The following is a 22,309-nucleotide window of genomic DNA, read 5'->3' as shown; positions in this document are numbered from 1 at the left end:
ATGCAACGGTCTAGATATTCTAACATCTCAGGTCTGGCTAATTTGGCAGACTTCGCTGAACTTTTGCAATACATAAGCGATCAGGCAGGAGCTAACAGCAACATACGGATAGCTTAAAGAACTTCTGGCAAGACAGCAACCGAGTCTACTTTTCTCCTCTTCCCTTTTGGCCTCGTCCAGCTTTTTACCACGCCTCTTTTATGACCTGTTTACATACCACAGAGATAAAATTCACAGAGCGACTATAAACCCTGCACTTCAGGTATAATATAAAAGCAGCCATTGTCAAGCGATTTTAATTACTAGCGTCACTCTAGCTCGGGCATCTCCATGATGACGATCCTACTTTGGAGGTTTGCGTGAAAACCCAATTCATTTGTGAACCAGAACTGCTAGTAAAAATTGTCGTCCTGCATGATCTAATCCGCTTGCGTATTAGCGAGCGACTATAGGAGTCCGTTTTCGACCGGCGCATGCGCAACCCCTCGGTGACGTACATTTTGGGCAGCCGCGCGCAGGCTGAACGCTTCCTGCCTGGTGCTTGTCGGTCTTTCGGCGGGTTGGTGCGCAAGTGGAGCCATGGCGAGTGATTTTTACTTGCGGTATTACGTCGGGCACAAGGGGAAGTTCGGGCACGAGTTTCTTGAGTTCGAATTCCGCCCGGACGGTAAGGCCGAAGCCAGGCTGCGGTTTCAGACTTTGAGGCGGGACTTAGCGGCAAGGGGGAGCGACATCCGAGAGGGGAGAAGGACACGGGGGGAGCCTCTGGTTAGAAGTGAACAGCGAGAGGTCAGTTTGTTGTTTCCCGCGGTAAGACGGTGAGATAGTGTTTGTAGTTTGCCACAGAAGAAAGGAGTGCAATGGAGGAAGATTAAGGCTGAATGATTAATGTGATGGGCTGAGCCAGGATGTCACAAGAAAGCTTTTGCGGGGTAAAGGCGATTGCAAGAAAACTTGCTTGGCATTTATGGGCAGTGGCCCAGTTGACAGAAGAATGCAGTAAAGGAGAGAGGCTGAAAACAGTCAAGCAGAAATCATGAGAAAAGAAGGAACCCAGCTGTGGAAGCGGCAGGTAGTTGACTCCCTGAAAAGCCAGTCCTATCCAAAATATTCCCCTTGATCTGGATCAAAACCTGTTTGTAAACCAGATAAAGGACTAAGGAATTGGATGTCTCCTGGAGAGGCTAACATAGACAGTTGGAACCAGGCTAAATTGGCAATTTCTACAGATCTCTCCCTTCCAGCTCCAGACCATGCACATGCACACACCACACCCAGGAGGTAGAGGAAAGAGAGCTTCATAACTGTGATTCCCAAGGAGAGAAGCATTTTATTATGTACAAGATACTGATCAGGGCCATCATGGCAGCTATTGTCTAAATTAAGCATTATAGTATACATCCTAAAAACCATTAAAGCCAAAGCTAAAACATGCATGCAAAACCATAAAAATAACAATTGAAACAGGAAGGAATTATCAAGGGAATGCCAGACAAAACAAAACAGTTTTCATCCACTGGCAGAAGATGGCAACCAAAGGGAACAGTTGAGTCTTCCTAGGAATATAGTTCCAGAGTTATGATGCTGCAACCAAGAAGACCGCCTCCTGGGTTGCTGGCCCCCTCATCTCAGAAAATGGAGATATGTGGAGCAGGGAAATGACTGTACTGTTCAGGTGGGTTTGTAAGGGAGTAGATAGCCAAAGACATAAATGACAAACCCATTTTCTCTGGATAGGGAATAACATTTTGTGTGGTCTTCTTTCTCAGTCTTGATATATGAATATAGAACCGGTTTAGTTTATTCCAGGTTAAGAGTGATGATAGTCATGTTAAAAGGAAGCCAGATCTTGCTTTGTTTGATACCTGAATTAATTAATTATATGTTTCAACAGGTAAACTCAGATATGCAAACAACAGCAATTATAAAAATGATGTGATGATCAGAAAAGAGGTAAGTTAACTCTAGCATCAATAGATGTATGAATCTTGAATCCAATCAGATCACATGTAGAGACCCTGCATATTTTGTTCTTTTTTTGTGGTGGTTGTTCAGAAGTATTACTGAATATCTGAATTATATATTACTGGAAAAGTCTTGAGAGTTTGCCATTCACTTTTACTAAAATTCTAATATTCCTAAATACAAAAAACAGCATTGTTTTAGCTATCACCCAAAAACATGGCTCTGCATTTTAAATACTATAGTTTGAAGTATTTTATATTGCTGTTTCTCTATGCGCATTAAAACCATGTGATAGGAAAGGAACTTTCTACTGCATTACATTTACATGGACAATTTGTATCATGAACTTTCAACTACATTACACTGACATGGGAAATTTGTATCATAAATTATATATCTCTGGTCCCCAAAAGTTGCATGCCCTGACTCTGCAGATTCTCTTGCAAGAGCAATATATCCCTCCCATAAGCGATTTCAGTGAGTAGAAAGACAGTTAAAAGAAAAGATAGCAAATAATTCTTTTTTTTGTCTTTGTATATAGATTATATTACTAAAGAATTGATGCATGTATTTACATGTTTATAGGCATATGTTCACAAGAGTGTGATGGAAGAGCTGAAGCGGATAATTGATGACAGTGAAATTACAAAAGAAGATGATGCACTATGGCCACCACCTGACAGAGTTGGTCGGCAGGTTAGCACATTTTCTGATTTCATTATGAATATCTATTTTTCTTTCATTTAAAAATTTTATTGGTAACATATGGTAATAAATCTATATCTTACATCTTCAAAAAAACCTTCTTTTATCTACTCCATATATTACTTTCTACCCACCCCTCCCCCCATTACTTGACCCCCGCTGGTGTTATTTACTTAAAATGCAAATATTTAAAGGCACCCTTATCTATTAAAACAAAAATTTATATTCTTCTTCTTTTTAAAACTTAATCATTATCAAAGATTGTCCAATGTCCTTTTATTTTCCACTCTTTTTCTACATACCTTAACTTTTTCCATTCTGTCTTAAAAACTTCTAAATTATAGTCTCTTAATATTCTTGTTAATTTGTCCATTTGTTCTATTTTTCAACTGTTGTAGACCAGCTATGTATATTTGTGTGTGTAGCACTTAATTTATAAATTAGTCATCTTATAAATAAGCTGTAGTAATCATAGATCCAAGCCTCTTAAATGGTACAACATCTTACCTTATCTGCTTATGGAGAAGGTAGGGAAACAAGGCTTGATTTTTCAAATATATATGACATTAAAGGTATTGTATGATAAAGCAACTTTATTTCATGATGTCTGCTTATTTTTCTAGGAGCTTGAGATTGTAATTGGTGATGAACACATATCGTTTACCACATCAAAAATTGGTTCTCTCATTGATGTAAATCAGTCCAAGTAAGTGGTCTTTTAATGGATTAGCTAAATTAAGTTTATTTCTAAAGAATTTTGTATGATAGATTGTAAGACTACAAACTGAAATACATTCTCCTTTAACCCAGTGGTATCAAGACTTGTAGTCAAATCCTAATAAATGACCCATTGTAGGAAACACCACTTAGGGAGCAATCTTAAACAGGTCAGCTCAGAAGTTGTTCAGTAGGTTTTGCTTCCAAGAATGTGTCAAGGTGAAAATAGTCGAGTAACTGTTCTGATTTTATGTTTGTCTACAGAAGCATCACACAATGTACTCTGAAGCTAGGACTTCAAGCATGGGATCATAAAGGAGTTCTTAAGAGAATCATGCAGGGAGGGACTTCAGAGATTAATGGCAACAAAAACTCTACAACTTTGCCTTAGTTTCCTTGCCTAATGTGCCACATTACTTTCTCTTTTGGGCTGCAGCAGCCAAAGTTGCGTGTTGAATTAGCTGTTCTAAGTTTTTAGTATAGGAGAATTCAGCTAGCAGTTTGAGTAGATCTCAGCCATGATATTTAATTATTCTTTCTTGCTTCCCTTTCTTCTTTTTGAAAAACAGTCATGTATAATTAATTGCCTTGTTTTGGTTGTTCTCAGCTATTAAGAGCCATGCCTGAAGGTGCTTTTGATAAATTATTGTTTTGATCAGTTGTATTTTACATTGCCTCTAAGATTCTGACTCTAAATAGTTAATCTTTTTTTTCTTTTACTTTTCAGGGATCCAGAGGGTCTAAGAGTATTTTACTACCTTGTCCAGGACCTCAAGTGTCTAGTCTTCAGTCTTATTGGATTGCATTTCAAAATTAAGCCAATTTAAATTGTAGGATTAAGTTTGTACTGTAAAATTTCCTGTCATTCTTTGTGTCTTTTATTAAATGACTTTTATGTATGTCAGTTTGTATAGGGTGAATTTAATAAATGCTAAAATATCTTTTTATTTAGGAAGTGTTTGTAATCAAGACTTATCTTAGAAGTGTATTCAGAATTTATTTTAATTCTTAATTAAATTAAATGGGTGGCTTTTTAATTTGAGGTGATAATCCTGTAGCTGTAAAGCTTTTTGTGACAAAGTCAGTCTTATTAGTCACCTCTATAAAACAATCACCCTGATATTGCATCAATTTACCAGAATTCCCCTCCAGAAATGCCAAGTTAGGTACTCTTAAAAATTTAAACAGTTTTTTAGGTTTGAACAAGGGAATAGTGTTTGAGAATTGAAATTGGTAGACAGAAAGTTAAATATAACAAGGGAACAGTGTTTGAGAATTGAAATTGGTAGACAGAAAGTTAAATATAATCACAGAACTGCATCTTTTGCTGCTGAATAAACGAGAAATGTTTTTAGACTTAGGGCTGTTTGGCTTTCGCTGAAGGTATAACAGATATTCTGTATTTCCTTAACTTCACACTGGTTAATCACACAGTCTTGAGAAAGTACTCAGCTTTATCCTTCTGTTTAAGCCTAGGGTTTTCCTACTAGACCCTCTCCTCTGGCAAGATAATTATCTTCTCTTTAAAATCAGTAACCTGGGCTTTTGGTGTGTTTGGGGCCTTAAAATGCCACTTCAAACCATTTGCCAAATCCTAATCTTCTAGATTGACAGTCTTCTCATACTGGATATCAAGTTTTTAAAACTGGAGAACTAATTTCCCTCTCAAGTTGTGTTTCTTTGTTATACACACACAGACTGTTTAAACAACTGAAACAGACTATGCTTTTTATACTGTTTTCACATTAGAGTGTCTCTCCAAAAGCTGCCACTCTTTTCTTCAAAGAGCCAGTTTGGTGTAGTGGTTAAATGTGCAGACTCTTATCTGGGAGAACCGGGTTTGATTCCCCACTCCTCCACTTGCACGTACTGGAATGGCCTTGGGTCAACCATAGTTTTTGCAGAAGTTGTCCTTGAAAGGGTAGCTTCTGTGAGAGCTCTCTCAGCCCCATCCACCTCACAGGTTGTCTGTTGTGGGGGAGGGGAGGTAAAGGAGATTGTGACTGCTCTGAAATTCAGAGTATAGGGCGGGATATAAATCCAATATCTTCTTCATCCACTCTTCAGCTCCTTCTCCAACTGCTTGTCACCCACCTCTCAACAGTTAGCTGCAGTTCCCCCATCAATAAGTTCATGAGCTGTCCATCAGGTCAGCTAACTCACTCTTCCAAGTAGCCTTTAATCCTCTGCTTGGTGTCCATCACACCTTTGCAGTGGCTTGAGAGTTTTTTAAATTATGTTTTGATACGTATTTGCACTTAATGTATTATACTTGGTAATTTTCTATACTCAGTTTTTAATACATTAAAATATCTAATTGGGTTCAGTCAATGTTAGATAGTAAGTATGAAATGAACAGGAGTGACCACAGACTCTGGCAAAAGAAATGTAAGCCAATAATTACACATGCAAATACTTTGAGGAGTGTGTTGCTAAACCCATCAAGACAATGAACATTTTTAAAAATATATTCAACAGAAAAACAACCATGGAAGCATTGGGCCTTTGGATGACAAAGGAATAAAGGGATTGCTAAAGGAAGATGAGATGGCAGAGGACCCCAATGAATTTTTTGCTTCTGTGCTCATTGTGGGAAGTGTGGGCAAGTACCCATGCTATTTGCAGGAAGGGAGTGTGAAGAACTGAGCCAAATTGAGGTGACCAGAGATGAAGCTCTACCAGGGGTATCAAAACTCACTTCTTATGAGGGCCAGATTTGACATAAATGTCAGTTTGCCAGGCTGGGCCATACATGCTGTAAAATGCAATGTCATGTACCAGAGATATAAACTTTATAAAGGATGCGGGTAAACCTGATTAAGCAGTTCCTAGCAGTGAAAGCAACTGATCTACTGGAAAACCCAGAAAAGCCTGGATCTCCCAGATCCCCCACCCTTAGTTCTCATCCCTCCTGCATTTTCCACAGAAGCAGCAAAGCTGAGGGGGAAAGTCTGACAGCCTGTTTCTAAAACATCCAGGGGGTGCTTTTTGGTCTCCCACAACCTCTTTTCCTTGGGCTGAGAACAGCACCAGTTGCTCACGGGTCAGATAAGAGCCCTGGATGGGCCAGTTCTAGCCTATGAGCTATAGGGAAATTAAAAACTAATAAGTCTCCAGGTCCTGATGGCATACACCTGAAAGTGCTTATGGAACTCAAAAGAGTTAGTTGATCTAGTATACGTAACCTATCACTAGGTTCAGCTGCTGTACCAGAAGACTGGAGAGAAGATCTGCTCATGACCTGAGTTCAATCCCAGCAGAAGCTGGGTTCAGGTAGCCAGCTCAAGGTTGACTCAGCCTTCCATCCTTCCAAGGTCGGTAAAACAATGGCAAACCACCCCATAAAAATCTGCCGTGAAACTTGTGAAAGCAATGTCACTCCAAAGTCTGAAACAACTGGTGCTTGAACCTTTACCTTCCCGCCCCCCCCACTACTCTAAGGAGTCTTCTTAACTGCTTTTCAGCCAAGGCTGGTTTACAAATAGTTCATAGAAATCAAAATTAACACCCCAAAGATGCATCCTACTGTAGCTTAAAGTACATGGTGCTACCTTTGAAGATCTCTTGGAAGCTTCATTATGTAGCAGCAATGCTCTTCATTAGGGTTAGCTGCTTTTGTGACCAATGGAAAGTGCTGGTTATTACTTTTAAAGCCCTTCATGCCCCTAGGGCCTCCATATTTATCATCTGCATCTCCCAGTACACTCTGTGCCAGTTATGCTGTACAGACATTTGCCTCCTTACAGAGCCCTTCCACCATTCTATCAAGCTAAACCAGGGGTGCTCAGGAGCCACATGTGGCTCTTTCACACATATTGTGAGGCTCTCAAAGCCCCCACTGCCCTGTTGACTGACTTTAATCAGGCTTGGAGAATGCATTTAAAGTTGCTTTCCTTCTACCACTCCCCCCTCCCCAATCTACCTTTCTTTCTTCCTTGTTCCTTCCCTCAAATATCTGGTTTTCATGTCTTGTGGCTCTCAGACATCTGACACTTATTCTATGTGGCTCTTACAACAAGCAAGTTCAGCGACCCCTGAGCTAGACTGAAATAACAGCTTTTCTCCAGTCCTTTGGAACAGCCTGCCAGAATGGGTGAGAAGGGAACCTTGTTACACTTAGGAACACCTTAAATAGTCTTATTCTAGGTAGCATTGTGTGTGAATTGTTCTGCAGATATGACTATGAATGTGTTACTCTTGCATGTTTGTATGATTTGTGTGATTTAATCTTTTAGTTTTGTTGATTGGACTATTATAATTATGACCTTGCAACTAAATTGCTGCATTTTTGCCACCTTGAGTTTAAGCAGATATTGTGAGATAGAAATGTTTTAAATTTACTCAGAAGCAACTACAACACCCATCAGCTATGGCCCTAACTTTCCTTTGCACATATAATAATAATAATAAATTTATTCTTATATCCCGCCCTCCCCTGCCAAAGGCAGGCTCAGGGCGGCTCACAGGACATGGTGTTTACCATGATTACAATAAAACACAATCATTCCTATAAAAACAATTTAAAATATAAAATATAGTTGAATTACAGTCATAAATTAAGTTAAAAGTTAAATAAAACAATTAACATCCCAGTGGAGCTGAGGTGCACAGATTGGGAAGACTGCTCCTTAGTTTTCAAAGGCTCCAGATTCAGCACCCATCATTGACACTTAAAATTGTGTTAGGTAACATTAATGGAAGCTGTTTGTATTTGAATCCCTGGGGATGTCTACTATATCCAGCTGGGCCTTACTGGGTTAAAAAGACCTATCGTCAGCCTCAACAGCCTCAATATGGCAGCTTCTTTGGTGTGCACAGGGTTTCAGAGTAACTGGCTGCTCTCAAAGTTCAGCCTATTAATTTAAAAAAGGTCCTTCCAGCACTGTAACACTGAAATTGCAGTCCTGGGCATCTGGATTGAAAAATTATCTGGGAAGTAAAAGTATAGTAACTTTCACTCTTAACAGTCACAAAACTTGCCTCTATGCTGTTATGGGTACCAAGATGCTATCAAAATGAGTCTTCAATGGTTCTGTCCACAAGCTTAACTCTAATGAAATCACTAGTTTTCATAGTGAAATACTGAACTTCCTCTGGGTTAGTCTATTGTATCTGATATATTGGGAAATTAGTTTGCATCTGTATCTCCTGCAACATTCACAGCTGGAAATCATGAATCATTACAGTGAGGCTACCCATCCTGATCCTATCATTTTATCAGAAGACCCTACTCTGTTCAATGGGATATGCAGATCATAGGCCTAAATCATACAAACCTTACAGCCTAAGACTAGTAAATACCACCAATTAGTAAAATGGTGATTGCTTCACTACTTCAAAATTGTTCTGTTGCTTATGTTGTATTTGTGTAGCTACAGGTGGATGTTGATGACTTTGCACATGAAGATGCCTTATTTAGGCAAATCCTTGGTCCATCAAGACCACTGTTTTCTCAGGCAGCAGCTTTACAGGATCTCAGGGTTGCTGACCCAGGTTAGGAAATTCCTGGCGATTTTGGGATGGAACCTGAGGAGGGCATGGTTAGGGGAAGGGATGAGTCTCAGTGGGACATGATACTATAGAGTCCACTCTCCAAACCTAACCTCTAGTCAAATCCATTGTTCCATTTGTAATCCTGAGAGGCATCTGGCCCTCACCTGGAGGTTGGTCTTAATGGTCTTTCACAGTGCCTACAGCCTGATAAAGAGCCCCGTGGCGCAGAGTGGTAAAGCTGCAGTACTGCAGTCGGAGCCCTCTGCTCATGACCTGAGTTCGATCCCAGCAGAAGCTGGTTCAGGTAGCCGGCTCATGGTTCACTCAGCCTTCCATTCTTCCGAGGTCAGTAAAATGAGTATCCAGCTTGCTGGAGGGAAAGTGTAGATGACTGGGGAAGGCAATGGCAAACCACCCCGTAAAAAGTCTGCCGTGAAAACGCTGTGAAAACAACGTCATCCCAGAGTCAAAAAACGACTGGTACTTTACCTTTTTTTTACAGCCTGATACCTTTAACTGAAAATTCTGGGGACTGAACCTGAGATCTTGTGCCACCACTAGGTGGGGCCTGGAGATCTCCCAAAATTATAGTTTATCTGAGAGACCAATTACCCCGGAGAAAATGGTAGCTTTGGGAGGTGCATATGGCATTATACCCTAATTAGGTGCTCCACCTTCTCGAGGTCTCACCCGCATACTCTCCAGGATTTCCCAGCCCGGAGTCAGGAATGAAATATTGCTCCAATCTACCGAAGATTGAATTCCTTAGTTAATAGATTGCTGCTGGCAGATTCCCACTCCATACGCTACACACACACAGCACCACATTATTTTCAATCACAAACATCCTACTGGGGACAAATTTACTTCCTTAGCACTTCCCAGCAATTGCTACGAACCGTATGTCCGTAGCACTTTAAAGCACTGCCGCTACACAAGGCGCAGCTACCTTGAGTCTGGGCAAATAATCGCTTCGGTATTTTGATGCACGATCAGCTTCGAGGAAGAAAGCCCGCTCCAAGTCTCGCGAGATTTTGCCCCAGCTGTGGATTCCTTGGCGCAAATGGCGGTGGAGTCCTGATTGCGTTCTCTGCAAAACCTCCTCCTACCGTCCGGTCCTGTTATTGCTTGACCCCTAAATCGTTGAGGTTTTTTGCTGTTGCACTTTGCTCTTTCCGTAATGGGGGTAAGAAGAAGCGCTGTGTCTGTAAGGCGGCCTGAAACACTGTGGGGTTGAGTGAGATTGGGGCTAGGGGTCACTTCCCGCGCCTGATATGTTCACGTCTCTTTGCAGAAGATTGGGCTGCAGTTGAAAGCCACGTTAGAAAATATCACCAATCTCAGACCGGTGGGGCAGGATTTTCGCTGGTATCTGAAGGTATGTGTGGAAGGACGTTACCTTGTTTACGCAAACCACGTGGTGAATTGGCAGCGACGGTGTAGCAAATGCAGTTATTGTGCCTTGTTCCTAGGTGCAGGATGTGCTCCGAATCTCGGCCATTTAGTGTGCAACAATAAAATAGCAGTCGGCTGGCACTGCCTGGGTCTCAGTAGAAACCATTGCTCCTGCCCTATGTGGTCAGCAATAATAAAGCGGGTGCAGAGTACGTTTCTCTTCCCAACCAAATAAACTCAAGACGATATTTGAGATTCATAAGCAGGGTTCCCAAATTGGAAAGCGTTTACGGGAGGACATAAGCCTTTCTTTGTTTACAGATTTTTATTTGGAACGTAAGCCTTTGTCCACATGCATGCTTCACCAGACAAATGAGGTGCAGTGAGCAGAGTTACATATAGCTGGTGGGCAGTGGTTAAGCATGCAGAATTAGTTAGGGTTGCCAAGTCCAACTCAGGAAATACTTGGGGACTTTGGGGGTGGAGCCAGGAGACTTTTGTGATGTCATTTCCTGTGCTGTCATTTCCAGGTCAAAGGTCAAGTGATATCACTGCCACCCATTCCAATGATGTCACTTCCAGCACCAAAACCCCGCCTCCTCATGTGATGTCACTTTCTGGGCACTCTCCCAAACCTGCCTGTTCCTGTGAAGCAATGTCCATTTTTACAAAATTCAAACACTGTTATATAGTCCGCTGTGCAAGCACCAGTCATTTCCGACTCTTGGGTGACGTCGCATCACGTTTTCACGGCAGACTTTTTACGGGGTGGTTTGCCTTCCCCAGTCATCTACTCTTTTCCCCCAGCAAGCTGGGTACTCCTTTTACCAACCTCAGAAGGCTGAGTCAACCTCGAGCCAGCTACCTGAACCCAGCTTCCGACGGGATTGAACTCAGGTCATGAGCAGAGCCTAGGACTGCAGTACTGCAGCTTTACCACTCTGCGCCACGGGGCTCTTTTTAACATTAGCATAGTTACATACAAATTATGTGCAAATGAATAAAGCCCCCTCTCCCATTCTGCTTTCCAGTCTCTCTTCCCTCCCAGTGTTTCAATGAGACATTCATTTAATAAACATGGTGGTCATGATTATTCAGAGTGCATGTATTTATGTGTCATTATGGACTGCCACGCTTCCAAAGAATGTGGTTACATCATATTCCTATAGGCAGCAATGGAAAACAAATTGCCTATCCTTTGGGTGCCATGACAGCACACCTCGCTTTACAACTGATTATAGGAACCTTGTTGGCATATGATACAACTGCAAATATGGCTGTCCCAACAGGGCTTTGCTGGCTCTCCCTTCCTGTTGGAGTCCTCTGGAAAGATGCCTGAGGGCTGGGGGTTTATTGTAAACTGCATGGGATGTTGTGCCAGAGGCTATAGCTGGAGAGGAAGATCAATGGGAATCAGGGTGGAGGTGGGATTTAACACCTAGAAAAGTCTTTTGAATCAAGCCCTAACCTTTACTCTTGCTCTGTCTTTGGAAATAATATGTGATTATATATTTCAGATTTGAATTGTTAAGATTTTTCTGGTTCACTGAGCATGTGTTAGGACTCCCTAGCAAATCACATCCATCCATTTATAATACATGAAACTTTTTTCCCCTTATGGTACCATCAGGGCCAGATCTGGGGTGGGGGCAGAGGGGGGTGCTTGCCCCAGGCGCCTAAGGAGGGGGGGCACCAAATTGGGTATGGAGTCCATTATATTCTATGAGACCGTAAGATAAAATGGCCCATAAAGGGGCACCATTTTTTAATTTTGTCCCCCCCCCCCCTCAAAAAACATGTAGATCCAGTCCTGGGTACCATTTTGCTGTTGGATTTTTCAATGCATTTTGAAATTGTGTTTGGTTTCCTTTTTCAGCTGAAATGTGGGAACTGTGGCGAGGTATCAGAAAAATGGCAATATTTACGATTAATGGTAGGTTTTCACACTATAACACAGGCATGCTAAACTAGGGGTGTTAAACATGTGGCCTGCAGGATGGGTCTGGTTCATGCAGGGCTTAAATCCAGCCCATAGCTTGCTTTTTTTCCAGCTCCCTCCATGTCTCTTTGCTTCCTGTTGCCTGCTTCTTGCCTCCCTCCCCCCTTTCTCACATTCACAAACACATAGCTCCATGAGTGTTTCATGTGGGAGAGATACAAGGACAAGCTCCTCTCTCACTCGCTCACACACACACACACACACAGTTTCTGCTTCCTTCTCTAGGACTGGTCTCCCTCTTTTGGGGAGGAAGGGAGGGAGAAGAAAGAGAGAGGACAGAAAGTTGGAGTCCCATTTCAGCATTAAGACCAACAGTGTTTTATTTCGGATGTAAGCTTTTTTGTGCAAGCACACTTACTTCTTTGGAGGGAGGGAGGGTGGATGGATTCTCCTGACAAGCACAATTTTGGCTTATTCTGGAAAGGAATTTATTTTGGCTTATTCTGGAAAGTTTTTTTCCCCCCAAATTGGATTTCTCCGTTCCTATCTGGATTTTAATTTCTTTCGAAAAGACCCTGATTAGGAATTAGAACACTTGGATTGATCCTTATATCTTGTAGAGTGGAGTGATTTCAGATGCCATATGATAAATAGCACACATTGATAGGAAAACTAGCTGTCAGTTCAGTCCAGGAGGATTGTCTTGAGCTTCATTATCAATTGCAATTCAGCAGTGTCTCTTTCTAATCTCCTGTTGAAATTCCTTTGTAAGAGCACTGCTACTCTTAGGCCAGCAACTGAATGTTGTGGTTTCTAATATCAGATGTATGATGACCATTTCTTCTTTGCATCCTCCTGGATGGATGGAATTGAGACCTAGGTTTCCTGTCTCATCACCAACACTGGTATCTCCACACCTATTACCTGTTAGGGAATTTACACATCACACCTAATCCAATCAAGCCTGCTATTGTCATTTACCCATTATTGCCATTTGACATCTGAAATCACCTTTATAAAGTTTATATCTCATGTTACATTTCATAGTAGGTATGGCCCAGCCTGAAATTTATATCAGATCTGGCCCTTGTAACAAATGAGTTCAACACCTCTGTGCTGAACTGTAATACACACTGTAAAGAGATGGAATTGGTTCACACACTGTATAGGGATGGACTTGGTTTAAGTGTTATAAGAATTTGAGAAACTGTTTGGGGTGCTTAGAGTTATTTATATGGATTACATTTAATACTTGGGAGCAGTGTTCCCTCTAAGCTGAGTTAGTGTGAGCTAGCTCACAGATTTTTAGCCTCCAGCTCACACATTTTTGTCTTCACTCAGGAAGGATGACCCCAGAACACATTAATTTATGCAGTAGCTCACAGCTTTAATGCCAGCAGCTCAGTAGTTAGTAGTTAGTAGTTCACAAGACTCTGCAGCTTAGAGGGAACATTGCTTGAGAGAGTGATAAGTGTTATCATAAGATGCAGAGCTCTGTGGATTCAGACCAATGTTCTATCCAGTTCAGTATCTTGTTTCATACAGTGGCCAACCACTTGCCTGGAGGGCTGTCATTTTATGAATAGCTCACACATGTTGGTTGTTTTGCTGCCTCATTGGGCCACTATTTGCATTTATTTTTTCAGGGAAATAGTTGACAATTTAGCATTTGACATGGATGTGCCGTTCAGAAATTACACAGTGAACATTTTTAGCATTCTGTAAATTTGGAGTGAGATGCCGCCAATACACAGATGACCTATCTGTTTCCTCTTATCAGATGAGTCCAGTGGGTCTATGGAGTTCCTGAACAGGTCCTTGGAGAGGGTAGAGGGAGATATTACGGCTAATGATGCAGTGTTGCCTTAGTGTATGCTGCAAGAATCCCCCCTCCCCCATGTGCCTTGGCATGGTTTTTGTCTCTTTGGCTGCACAAGAAGCTTTGCAGACAGCAGAAGCTGGTAGGAGTGTGAGCTCTTCTTGTCTGCCAGATGCTTCCAGCTTCCACTGCTCATGCCGCTTATGGATTAGCTACCTACTGCCAAAACAGGCTCTGCAGTTATGTTTTTGTAGCCCATGTTGATATTCAGTAGCTTAGCATGGACAAGGTATCTTTCCCCCCAGTGCCCATCATCTTTAAACAATGCTGTGGCTTTTTCTGAGCAATAATTTCCTGGCTTGTTTATATATCAGCCCTTCATAAGTCTGTCCCAATTAACATCAGTACTAAATACAGAGTCCTGTGTTCCGAATCAACTGCTGAATTTTGAAATGTCAGAACGCAAAGGATTTTGGGAAAAAAAGAAATATTGTAAAGGCTTGTCCTCATCATAGTTTTGCTGATTTATTGTATTTGATGAAAATTGTTGATATATACAAATTCAATAGTCTAAGTCCCAGATAAAAGGGTTCTAGTTTTACAATAGTGATCTAAATATTATATTAGTGAGCTGTTGGGGAGAAAGCTGTAGCTTTTCCTGTAGAGCTGTACAATTTTGACATTAATGACTCCTTTGAAAATGTTGTTTAGGACAGTCACCCTCTCAAAGGAGGAAGAGGGAGTGCCACAATGGTGCAGAAATGCAAGCTGTGCTCCAGAGAAAACTCTATAGGTAGGTAAGATATCTGTATCTCCATTCCACATGACATAATGAGTTAAGTCTGTCAACCTTATTTTTGCCTCTCAGTTTGGAACAATTTTTTCTGTGTTTGTTAATGAAGGCCGTGTTAATTGTAGGTAGGTTCTTAATGAAAGGGCGTATTATTAAAGAGAAAGAAAGAAAGAATCAGAAGCCATAATTGGGGACCACTATTTCTTCTGAATTGGTACTCTGGATTATAATTTCTTCTGAATAATCACATGCTGGCATAAAATTTATTCACCTTTGTTTATGATTAAGAAATTTGGTTGCATCTGTGCTGCATCAACAGCAGTGAGATACCTGCAGTGCCTTTTATTTATATGGATCAAATGCTTTGCACTCACTGCCTATTATGCAATGGTAGGGTGTGCTTGTTTTTCAGCTTCCCATATGAGCTGTCATTTTTTATATTAATCTCAACTGCAATATTATTTATTAAATCATCACACCATAAATAAAACTGAATCACAGTTAAGGGCAAGTGAGACACATTGCACAAGTTTTACATTTGCTGAAAGGGGAATTTTTGCTCATGTCCTACATACTGGAAACTTTCATTGTCCACATTATTCTCAGCAATCCACCAATCTCCAGAAGTAGATGATGTGGTGGGGGGGACTACAGCAGATGGGGCAGTTGCTCTTTACTGACAGAAGTGTCTTCTGTGAACAGGTAAGATCCATCCCTCTTATTAAGGACACATCTGTAGATCAGATTCAGGCAACAGTCATACCATTTATGGCATTTTCAACCATGAACAGTCTTATAATGTGCCAAGCTAAAATTTCTATTTCTACCAGACAAGAATGTGAGTAACCTACTGTGCAGCCCATTGTGAAGCCAAGACACTCACCATACAAATAACAAAAGGTGTGAGGTGTACTGAAGGAAAATTGTGAACCTGAGGCCCAAGAAGATCTGAATAATTAATCAGAAATACATGTTTGATGTAATAGCTCTCAGTATTGGTTTGGAAGCATGTTTTGGTTTAATTGAAAAAATTATTGAAAAAGCTAAGAGGAATGATTTTAATTTTCGTATGTATAGTTTAATTATTTTTTTTCTTAGATCCCATCTAATGTTTACATAGGTAGAATGGTGGAAGTTTTTGCTTGTTGCCCTTTTCCATAGCAAGTATTCAGATTCCCACCTCCAGGCTCTTTGGGGGGGAGGTGTCCCCCAGGAGCAGCATTTGGGTTGGGGATTGGGCTGGGCTGAAGCAGCGGGAAGTGGAATCCAAGTCATTATTTTCCATTTCATCTATGAACCTGTTTTCTCATTTTGAAAAGAATGAATTAATACATAGAACATTTTTTATCCAACATGTTTTAACGATTATTGATACTCTCTTGCTCATCTTAATTAAATGCAGGACAACCCATGACAACCCACTTACAGGAGGGTGTATAAATTAAAATTGATTAACCCGAGTGAAATAATTGGCATAGAATCCATTGGAAGTTAAGTACTGGATTCAGCTTTGTGAATTACGATCTTCTTTTCATATTCATTTATAGATATGTTGAAACCTATCATTTAACTCTTGCATTTTGACTTCACCATTTCTTCACCAAACTCAGAGTACCACACGATGGTTCTCGCCTCCTCCATTTTGTCCTTGAGATAGACCAGTCCCTCTTTCTCTCTCAGCCTAATCCAAGGCAACCCAGCCTGGTTGATTGCTGAATGGAGATTTGAACATGGTTTCCCCAGTTCTGGTCTGGCGCTGTAACCAGTACACCACAGTGTACTATACAAAAATTAAAATCATTCCTCTTAGCTTTTTCAATGAAGCCAAAAAAACATTTCCCTCCATTGCTATATTTTTTTCTTCTTTTCTTTCAGATATCTTAAGTCACACCATAAAGCCTTACAATGTAAGTCCATGTTCTTTTGCCATGTTACAAAGTAAATGATAACTCATTGTGTGCTTCATCCAAAGATACCCAGGCGCAGAAGGGTTCTAAATAGCAACCTCTTCTTGATTAAAGGCAAAACAGCTCATTACATCATCCATTTGTGGCAGGGTGTTTAGATTAAAATTGATTAAACCCCAGTTCTGCATGTAGTACTTTGATGTAGACATGCATGAGCAGTTGAATTTCAGTGTGGATGCACCATTCATCTTTCCATTAAGATGGCAACAACAAGATTGCATGTCTGTGCCCTGTCACCATTGTGCCTGCAGGATTCGTTTTGTGCAGGTGCACATGGAAAATAGAGTTTTGGATATTCTCTTGTTTTCCATGTCCAGTATGATCCTGTGGTGACTGCACATATACAATCTCTTTTTGGTGTAAAGAATGTCTGGGTTAGGAAGACAGATTCAGGTGGGTTGCTGTGTTGGTCTGAAGAAGTAGAACAAAGTAGGAATCTAGTGGCAAACTTTAAGACCAACAAAGTTTTAGTCACTGTATGAATACTGAACTCCAGATAAATGAGGTGATGCATCCTAAAAGTGTTTTTAAATCTTGGGACAAGGAGAGCAATTTATTTTAATTGGCTTGTTCTATACATGTTTTGCTCTAAATTCAAGAGCTTTTGTACCACTGATTACTTGGCTATGGGCTGTGATTTAACCAGGCCCTAATGACTGACGTACCATGTATATTTTCTAAAACTCAAGTCAATACACTCCCATTAAATATTTAATATTAGAAATTGTGGATCAATCCTTTCCGGAACCCAAGTTCTTTTAAAAGTTAAAAGCCTTTACCCTCTCACAGTCTGTTTGAAGCCTTGAAGCAAAAGAAGGGTTAGGGCACCCCACTGCTTCTTCTCTCAGGAGTTCGCTCCATTCCAACTTCAAGCTTCACACTTCCAGACTTTCATCCAAGCAGTCAAAAAAGAGACGAGAACTAACAGTCACTATGTAGATCTTCCAGTTCGCTCCAATCATGCAGAATTCAATTCAAAAATAAAGAAGTGCCAGTGTTCCAACCTGAGTGCCATTTAAAAATGGCGATTGGGGCAACAGAGCTCCTCAGTGTCCACGGGTCTGGGAACTGGCCGCCGCCGATATCCCAAGCCCAGCCAACAAGCTGCTTGCCTACCAAGATCCTTCCTGGGTCCTGAACTCGGGCTCCCTGGCAAGGGGAACCCCCCAGTTGCCCAATTAAAGACTGACCGTCAGGAGCAAGTCCGCAGTCGGTCTTAACAGCGGGTCGCCAAGACCAGAAGACTGAAGTACTATGTATATTTTCTTCTCTCTTTGAGTTACTCATGGATTGTTTACTGCTTTTCTGAAAGATGGGAAATAGACCTGGCAATATATAAGGGCGGTGAATGATTAGAGATGTTGGACTGTTAGTACTTTGTGTTTTTATGGGATGTGATATTTGGGAAATGAGGGTTTTATGTGTTTCTGCAAGTATTTATTCCTCCAACTTGGGCTTAATTTTAGGTTGAAGACAATGAGACCTTTAAGACAGTAGTTGAGTTTGAGTGTCGGGGCCTTGAACCAGTGGATTTCCAACCACAGGCAAGCTTTCTTTTTCTTTTTTGCTAGGCATGTGTGAAGTACTTTTCTGTTGAACCTAAATACTGATGTAACTATATCAAGTTTGTGGCAGAAGTGGTGATTCTTTCCTCCTATTCAGATTTCATGTGATGTGAAAATGCTCAATGTGAATAACATCACAAGATACATGTCCTGAAAATCTGAAGAAATCTGTATTTGTGTTAGCAAGCTTGAAGTTTTGTTAACATTCAAAATGCTACGCTTTCAAAGGAGAACTTGGGAGGAGAAGAGAAATACTGCAACCGATTCAGGGAACTCTGACAATAAAAGAAAGAACAAGAGACTTTATTCGCACCATTCTGTAGACACCAGCCTACACTTCATTTCAACACAGTGTGTCTAACTACATTTTCCCCCAGGTGCACTCCTGAGCTGGGTGGCAGACAGGATTTGAGAACTCTTTCCTAAGCATGCAAGAATAAAATTTAGATTGAGATCATGTTGCGAAGGGGCTTGGACCTCCGCACTAAGACTTTAATTGGTCTTAGGGAGCCACTGTTTGCCCCACTGGAGGCAGCAACTGAACTGATGTGGTTACATGTGAGCAGGGGTAGACTAGGAACTAAAAGCAGCCCTAGAAAGGACCCCAGCCCACCTCTACCCCAGCAGAAGGGGAGGGAGCAAAACGTGCCTCTCTCGATGCTACTCCAAGCAAACTGGCTGTATTGGCCTCTGGGACAGGCAAGCTGCTGCCATAAGCACGCTGGCTTCCCCAGCTCCATGTGTGGTCGGTGACCCACAGCTGTTTACCCACCTCACACAGTGCTGTGGCATCTGGCTCATTTGCAGCAATTCCTTGCATGCTCAATACAGGTCGGGACTTGCCTTTACTCAACATTGGACCAGGGCAGCCAGCTTGTTCAGAGTGGAAGCTCTCCTGCATGGGGTTGAAGTTGTTGGCTTGCTCAGGGTGGCTTGCCCACTCCATACAGGGCCATTGGCTCATTTCAGAAGCAGCTGCAAGGGCTGCCCTGAACAGGTTGACAGCTGCCTTTTAGTTGGGGTCAAGGAGGCCCTGGCAGGGGGAGGCAGTCCTCCAGGCAATCAGCCCACAGCAATTATCACTGGTAGCCTTAATATTTCCCCAAATAGCAAATAGTAGTTCCCTGGAACTGGTTCAGTCCAGGAGAGTGGACAGTCTGTGGCCCTGCTTGCCACATTCCTGATCCTTATTGGGTTTCCACTCACTTGGGAAGCACAGAGCTCCCAGAGCATTGCTGTGACCTGACCCAGGAATATACTCAGGGAAAATATAATGTGCAGTTAGGCACTCAGACCTTGGGAAGTTGCTGGGTGTCTCTTCCATTCCTTTTGCATCTATTCCAAGGACAGCCTTCTGCAAAATGGATCTAGAGTGATAATGATGGTGGCATCTACATTATTTTCCCTTAATGCATGTACATGACAATACATTGAGAATTGCGATTTCATTGATTTGTTTGCTCCTTGTTCCTTTACCAGCCAGCAGGGGGCAGCTGGTTCCTTCAAGATTCCTTTTTACAGAAATTAAAGGTCTCTTTATTGTAACTCCCAAGGCAGAAGGTTTAGCAGGATTTGTTCTTTTTAGCAACATTGTCACCCTGGCCGCCACCACCAGCTACCCCGTATTTTTTTGCTTCCTTTGCATTCATTTCATTCTAGATCTGATTGTATAACAATTGCTTTCTAAATAATTACAGGCTGGGTTTGTTGCAGAAGGTGCAGAGTCTGGAACACCTTTCACTGACATCAACTTATTGGAAAAGGTATAGTCTGTAATTTTAATAAGAGCTGTATCATAACTTGATTAATTCCTCCAACTGAGCACTTAGTTAGCAGCACTCAACATGTCTCCCCCGGTTTGGAGGTGAGTGTTCTCATGTAAAAGATCATCATCCTCATGTATCTTTCTCCCCTATCCATCCAAGAGAAAGCAGATCATCAGGTTTTGCCAAATACAGGAGGAAAACAGACATTTTTAATGAGGACAGCATACAATTGCTGGCACATTACACCACCATTGCAGAAGGCAAGCAGTTGCTGAATCACTGTTGTGCTTAAAGCAGCTTCTCAGCTGTACTCCACTCTTTCTGTGCCGTTTGCAGGACTGCAAGCTTGTTCTGTCAGTGTTAGTGGCAAACAATGCTAATAGCAGTTAATGGTTGTTAGCTATCATACTCAGAAAACACTGCTAAAGTTAGGGGTTTTGAAACATTTCACTTGTTCTGCTAAAAGAGAATTTGTGTATTTATTCATGGCAGATGTAAACCAACTCTTAAGCAACATATAAAAGTAGATGACTGGGAGTATTTAAGAATCTACCAGAGGGTAACTTTGGTTGTTACAGTGCAATATAGGGATAAGTACCAACTGCCCCTTATAAACTAGTGCAAGACTGCATTATATGCAAACATAAGCTCTGGCTTTGCAGGCAGTTGCTCCAGATTTACTAATTTCCAGTAGAGAATTGTGATGTCAGGTAATCTCTTTGGAGGCTCAGGGTGATGACTCTTCACTTGCTCTGTTATCTTCAGCCATGTCAAGGTCAGTTCATGTCTCAACATAAAGATCAGTCTGTCTGGTGACACTGGCTTGACAAATTTAATCCTTCAAGTGAGGGAGAGACAAATCTGTCTGTTTGGGTGACTGTGGACTTCACCATAGGAAAACTGTTATTCCTTAAGCTAAAAATGATGATGAATGAATTTTGAATGAATGTTTTCCAACTTTATTCCCAATGAAAGGGAGACGTCATTGTATCAGAAATTCAAGCTCAGCTCCAAGTGCAGAATCCTAAACTTTAGCTTAGAGGTTCTGTTGCCTAATACAGACGTTACCTTGTATGTGGCTAACATTGTGAATTTAATTCCACAGGACTGGAATGACTATGATGAAAAAATAAAAGAATCAGTTGGAATCTATGAAGTTACGCATAGATTTGTCAAATGTTGAGACTTGTCATGATATTACTTTTCCCATGGCCATATTGTTTAAGTTGTATTTGCTTAATCAAGAATAAAGTCTTTTACTTTCTATAAAGGTCACCTCCCCCCCAATACATCCTTACACAAGGTTTAAAAGAAGTGCAGTTTAGTGTGCAGGAGTACACAACGCAGCACACTAGCCACCATAGGAGGAGGGAGAGGCTTTGGAAAAGGATATGTAGGGCTGCAAGCATAGCAACTATATTTATATTAATGGAGCTCCTAAATTCCTGCTTAGAAGTCAGCAGCTGGATTAGGCAGAAACTGTACAGCAGTATTAGTAAGAAAAATCAGTTGAAGAGGTAATATTAATGTTGTGCAAGTTCTTAAATTTGTTCACACTAGTTCACAAGTGCTGTATATGAACAAATCCAATGTTCAGCAGAGGTTCTGAATTTTTAGTTTATACCTAATTTTTTTAATATGACTTTTAAAAGTGAACATATTCAAATCTGTTGTGTCTTTTGCATTGTGACTTGAAACACTACATGGTAATTCTTCTGTTTCCTCCGTACTGTAGACACACAGTTGAGACTCTGGGTGCTCCTGTAGTCTGTCCGCTGAAAAAAATGGGTGAGCCATAAGGGTCTAGAACAGGGGTGTCAAATATGCGGCCCAGCAGCCAAATCAGGCCCCTGGAGGGCTCCTATTAGGCCCCTGAGCAACTGGCTGTCATCTGCTTCCTTCTCCCTCTCTCTTGCTTTGTTCTGCATTGCACCTTGCTTTGCCAGGGGGAAATACAAAGAAAGCACCTTTAAAACGGAGTGCTAACGTTTTAAGCATGTTTTAATTTTTTAAAATTGTATTTTTCTGTGTCCTTTATAAAAAATTTATCTCTGCTACCTAATCTTAAATAGGTACATGCCTGGCCCAACAAGGTCTCATTTATGAGATTTGGCCCTCATAACAAATGAGTTTGACACCTCTGGTAGAATACTTCCAATTAAAGCAGTCCCTCCTTCTTGCATGC

General features: G+C 41.2%; 2 protein-coding genes across 2 annotated transcripts; both read left to right on the top strand.

The window, feature by feature from the left end:
* Positions 1-253: 253 nt before the first annotated feature.
* On the top strand, positions 254-4,334 carry MAGOH (mago homolog, exon junction complex subunit). Its single transcript, XM_060231838.1, has 5 exons — positions 254-667; positions 1,895-1,953; positions 2,551-2,661; positions 3,294-3,376; positions 4,115-4,334. The coding sequence occupies exons 1-5, from the start codon at positions 580-582 to the stop codon at positions 4,212-4,214; spliced, it is 441 nt and encodes a 146-aa protein (XP_060087821.1). The 5' UTR covers positions 254-579; the 3' UTR covers positions 4,215-4,334.
* Positions 4,335-10,138: 5,804 nt separating this feature from the next.
* CZIB (CXXC motif containing zinc binding protein) lies at positions 10,139-21,394 on the top strand. The gene is made up of 7 exons (XM_060231847.1): positions 10,139-10,258; positions 12,152-12,208; positions 14,745-14,826; positions 16,702-16,733; positions 18,260-18,337; positions 20,056-20,121; positions 21,230-21,394. The coding sequence occupies exons 2-7, from the start codon at positions 12,206-12,208 to the stop codon at positions 21,305-21,307; spliced, it is 339 nt and encodes a 112-aa protein (XP_060087830.1). The 5' UTR covers positions 10,139-10,258; positions 12,152-12,205; the 3' UTR covers positions 21,308-21,394.
* Positions 21,395-22,309: the final 915 nt, after the last annotated feature.

Source organism: Heteronotia binoei, chromosome 2, assembly GCF_032191835.1.
Source record: "Heteronotia binoei isolate CCM8104 ecotype False Entrance Well chromosome 2, APGP_CSIRO_Hbin_v1, whole genome shotgun sequence".
Lineage (NCBI taxonomy): Eukaryota > Metazoa > Chordata > Lepidosauria > Squamata > Gekkonidae > Heteronotia > Heteronotia binoei.
This window is presented reverse-complemented; position numbering and strand designations above follow the sequence as displayed.

What these genes read in the sequence shown, in the direction of transcription:
- CZIB (XM_060231847.1), top strand. An exon ending in CTCCAGAGAAAACTCTATAG is followed by an intron (nt 14,827 to 16,701) that starts GTAGGTAAGATA and finishes CTTTTCTTTCAG; the next exon opens with ATATCTTAAGTCACACCATA. An exon ending in ACATCAACTTATTGGAAAAG is followed by an intron (nt 20,122 to 21,229) that starts GTATAGTCTGTA and finishes TTAATTCCACAG; the next exon opens with GACTGGAATGACTATGATGA.
- MAGOH (XM_060231838.1), top strand. Translation starts at nt 580, where the DNA reads ATGGCGAGTGATTTTTACTTGCGGTATTACGTCGGGCACAAGGGGAAG. An exon ending in GTTCGAATTCCGCCCGGACG is followed by an intron (nt 668 to 1,894) that starts GTAAGGCCGAAG and finishes ATGTTTCAACAG; the next exon opens with GTAAACTCAGATATGCAAAC. An exon ending in ATTGATGTAAATCAGTCCAA is followed by an intron (nt 3,377 to 4,114) that starts GTAAGTGGTCTT and finishes TTTACTTTTCAG; the next exon opens with GGATCCAGAGGGTCTAAGAG.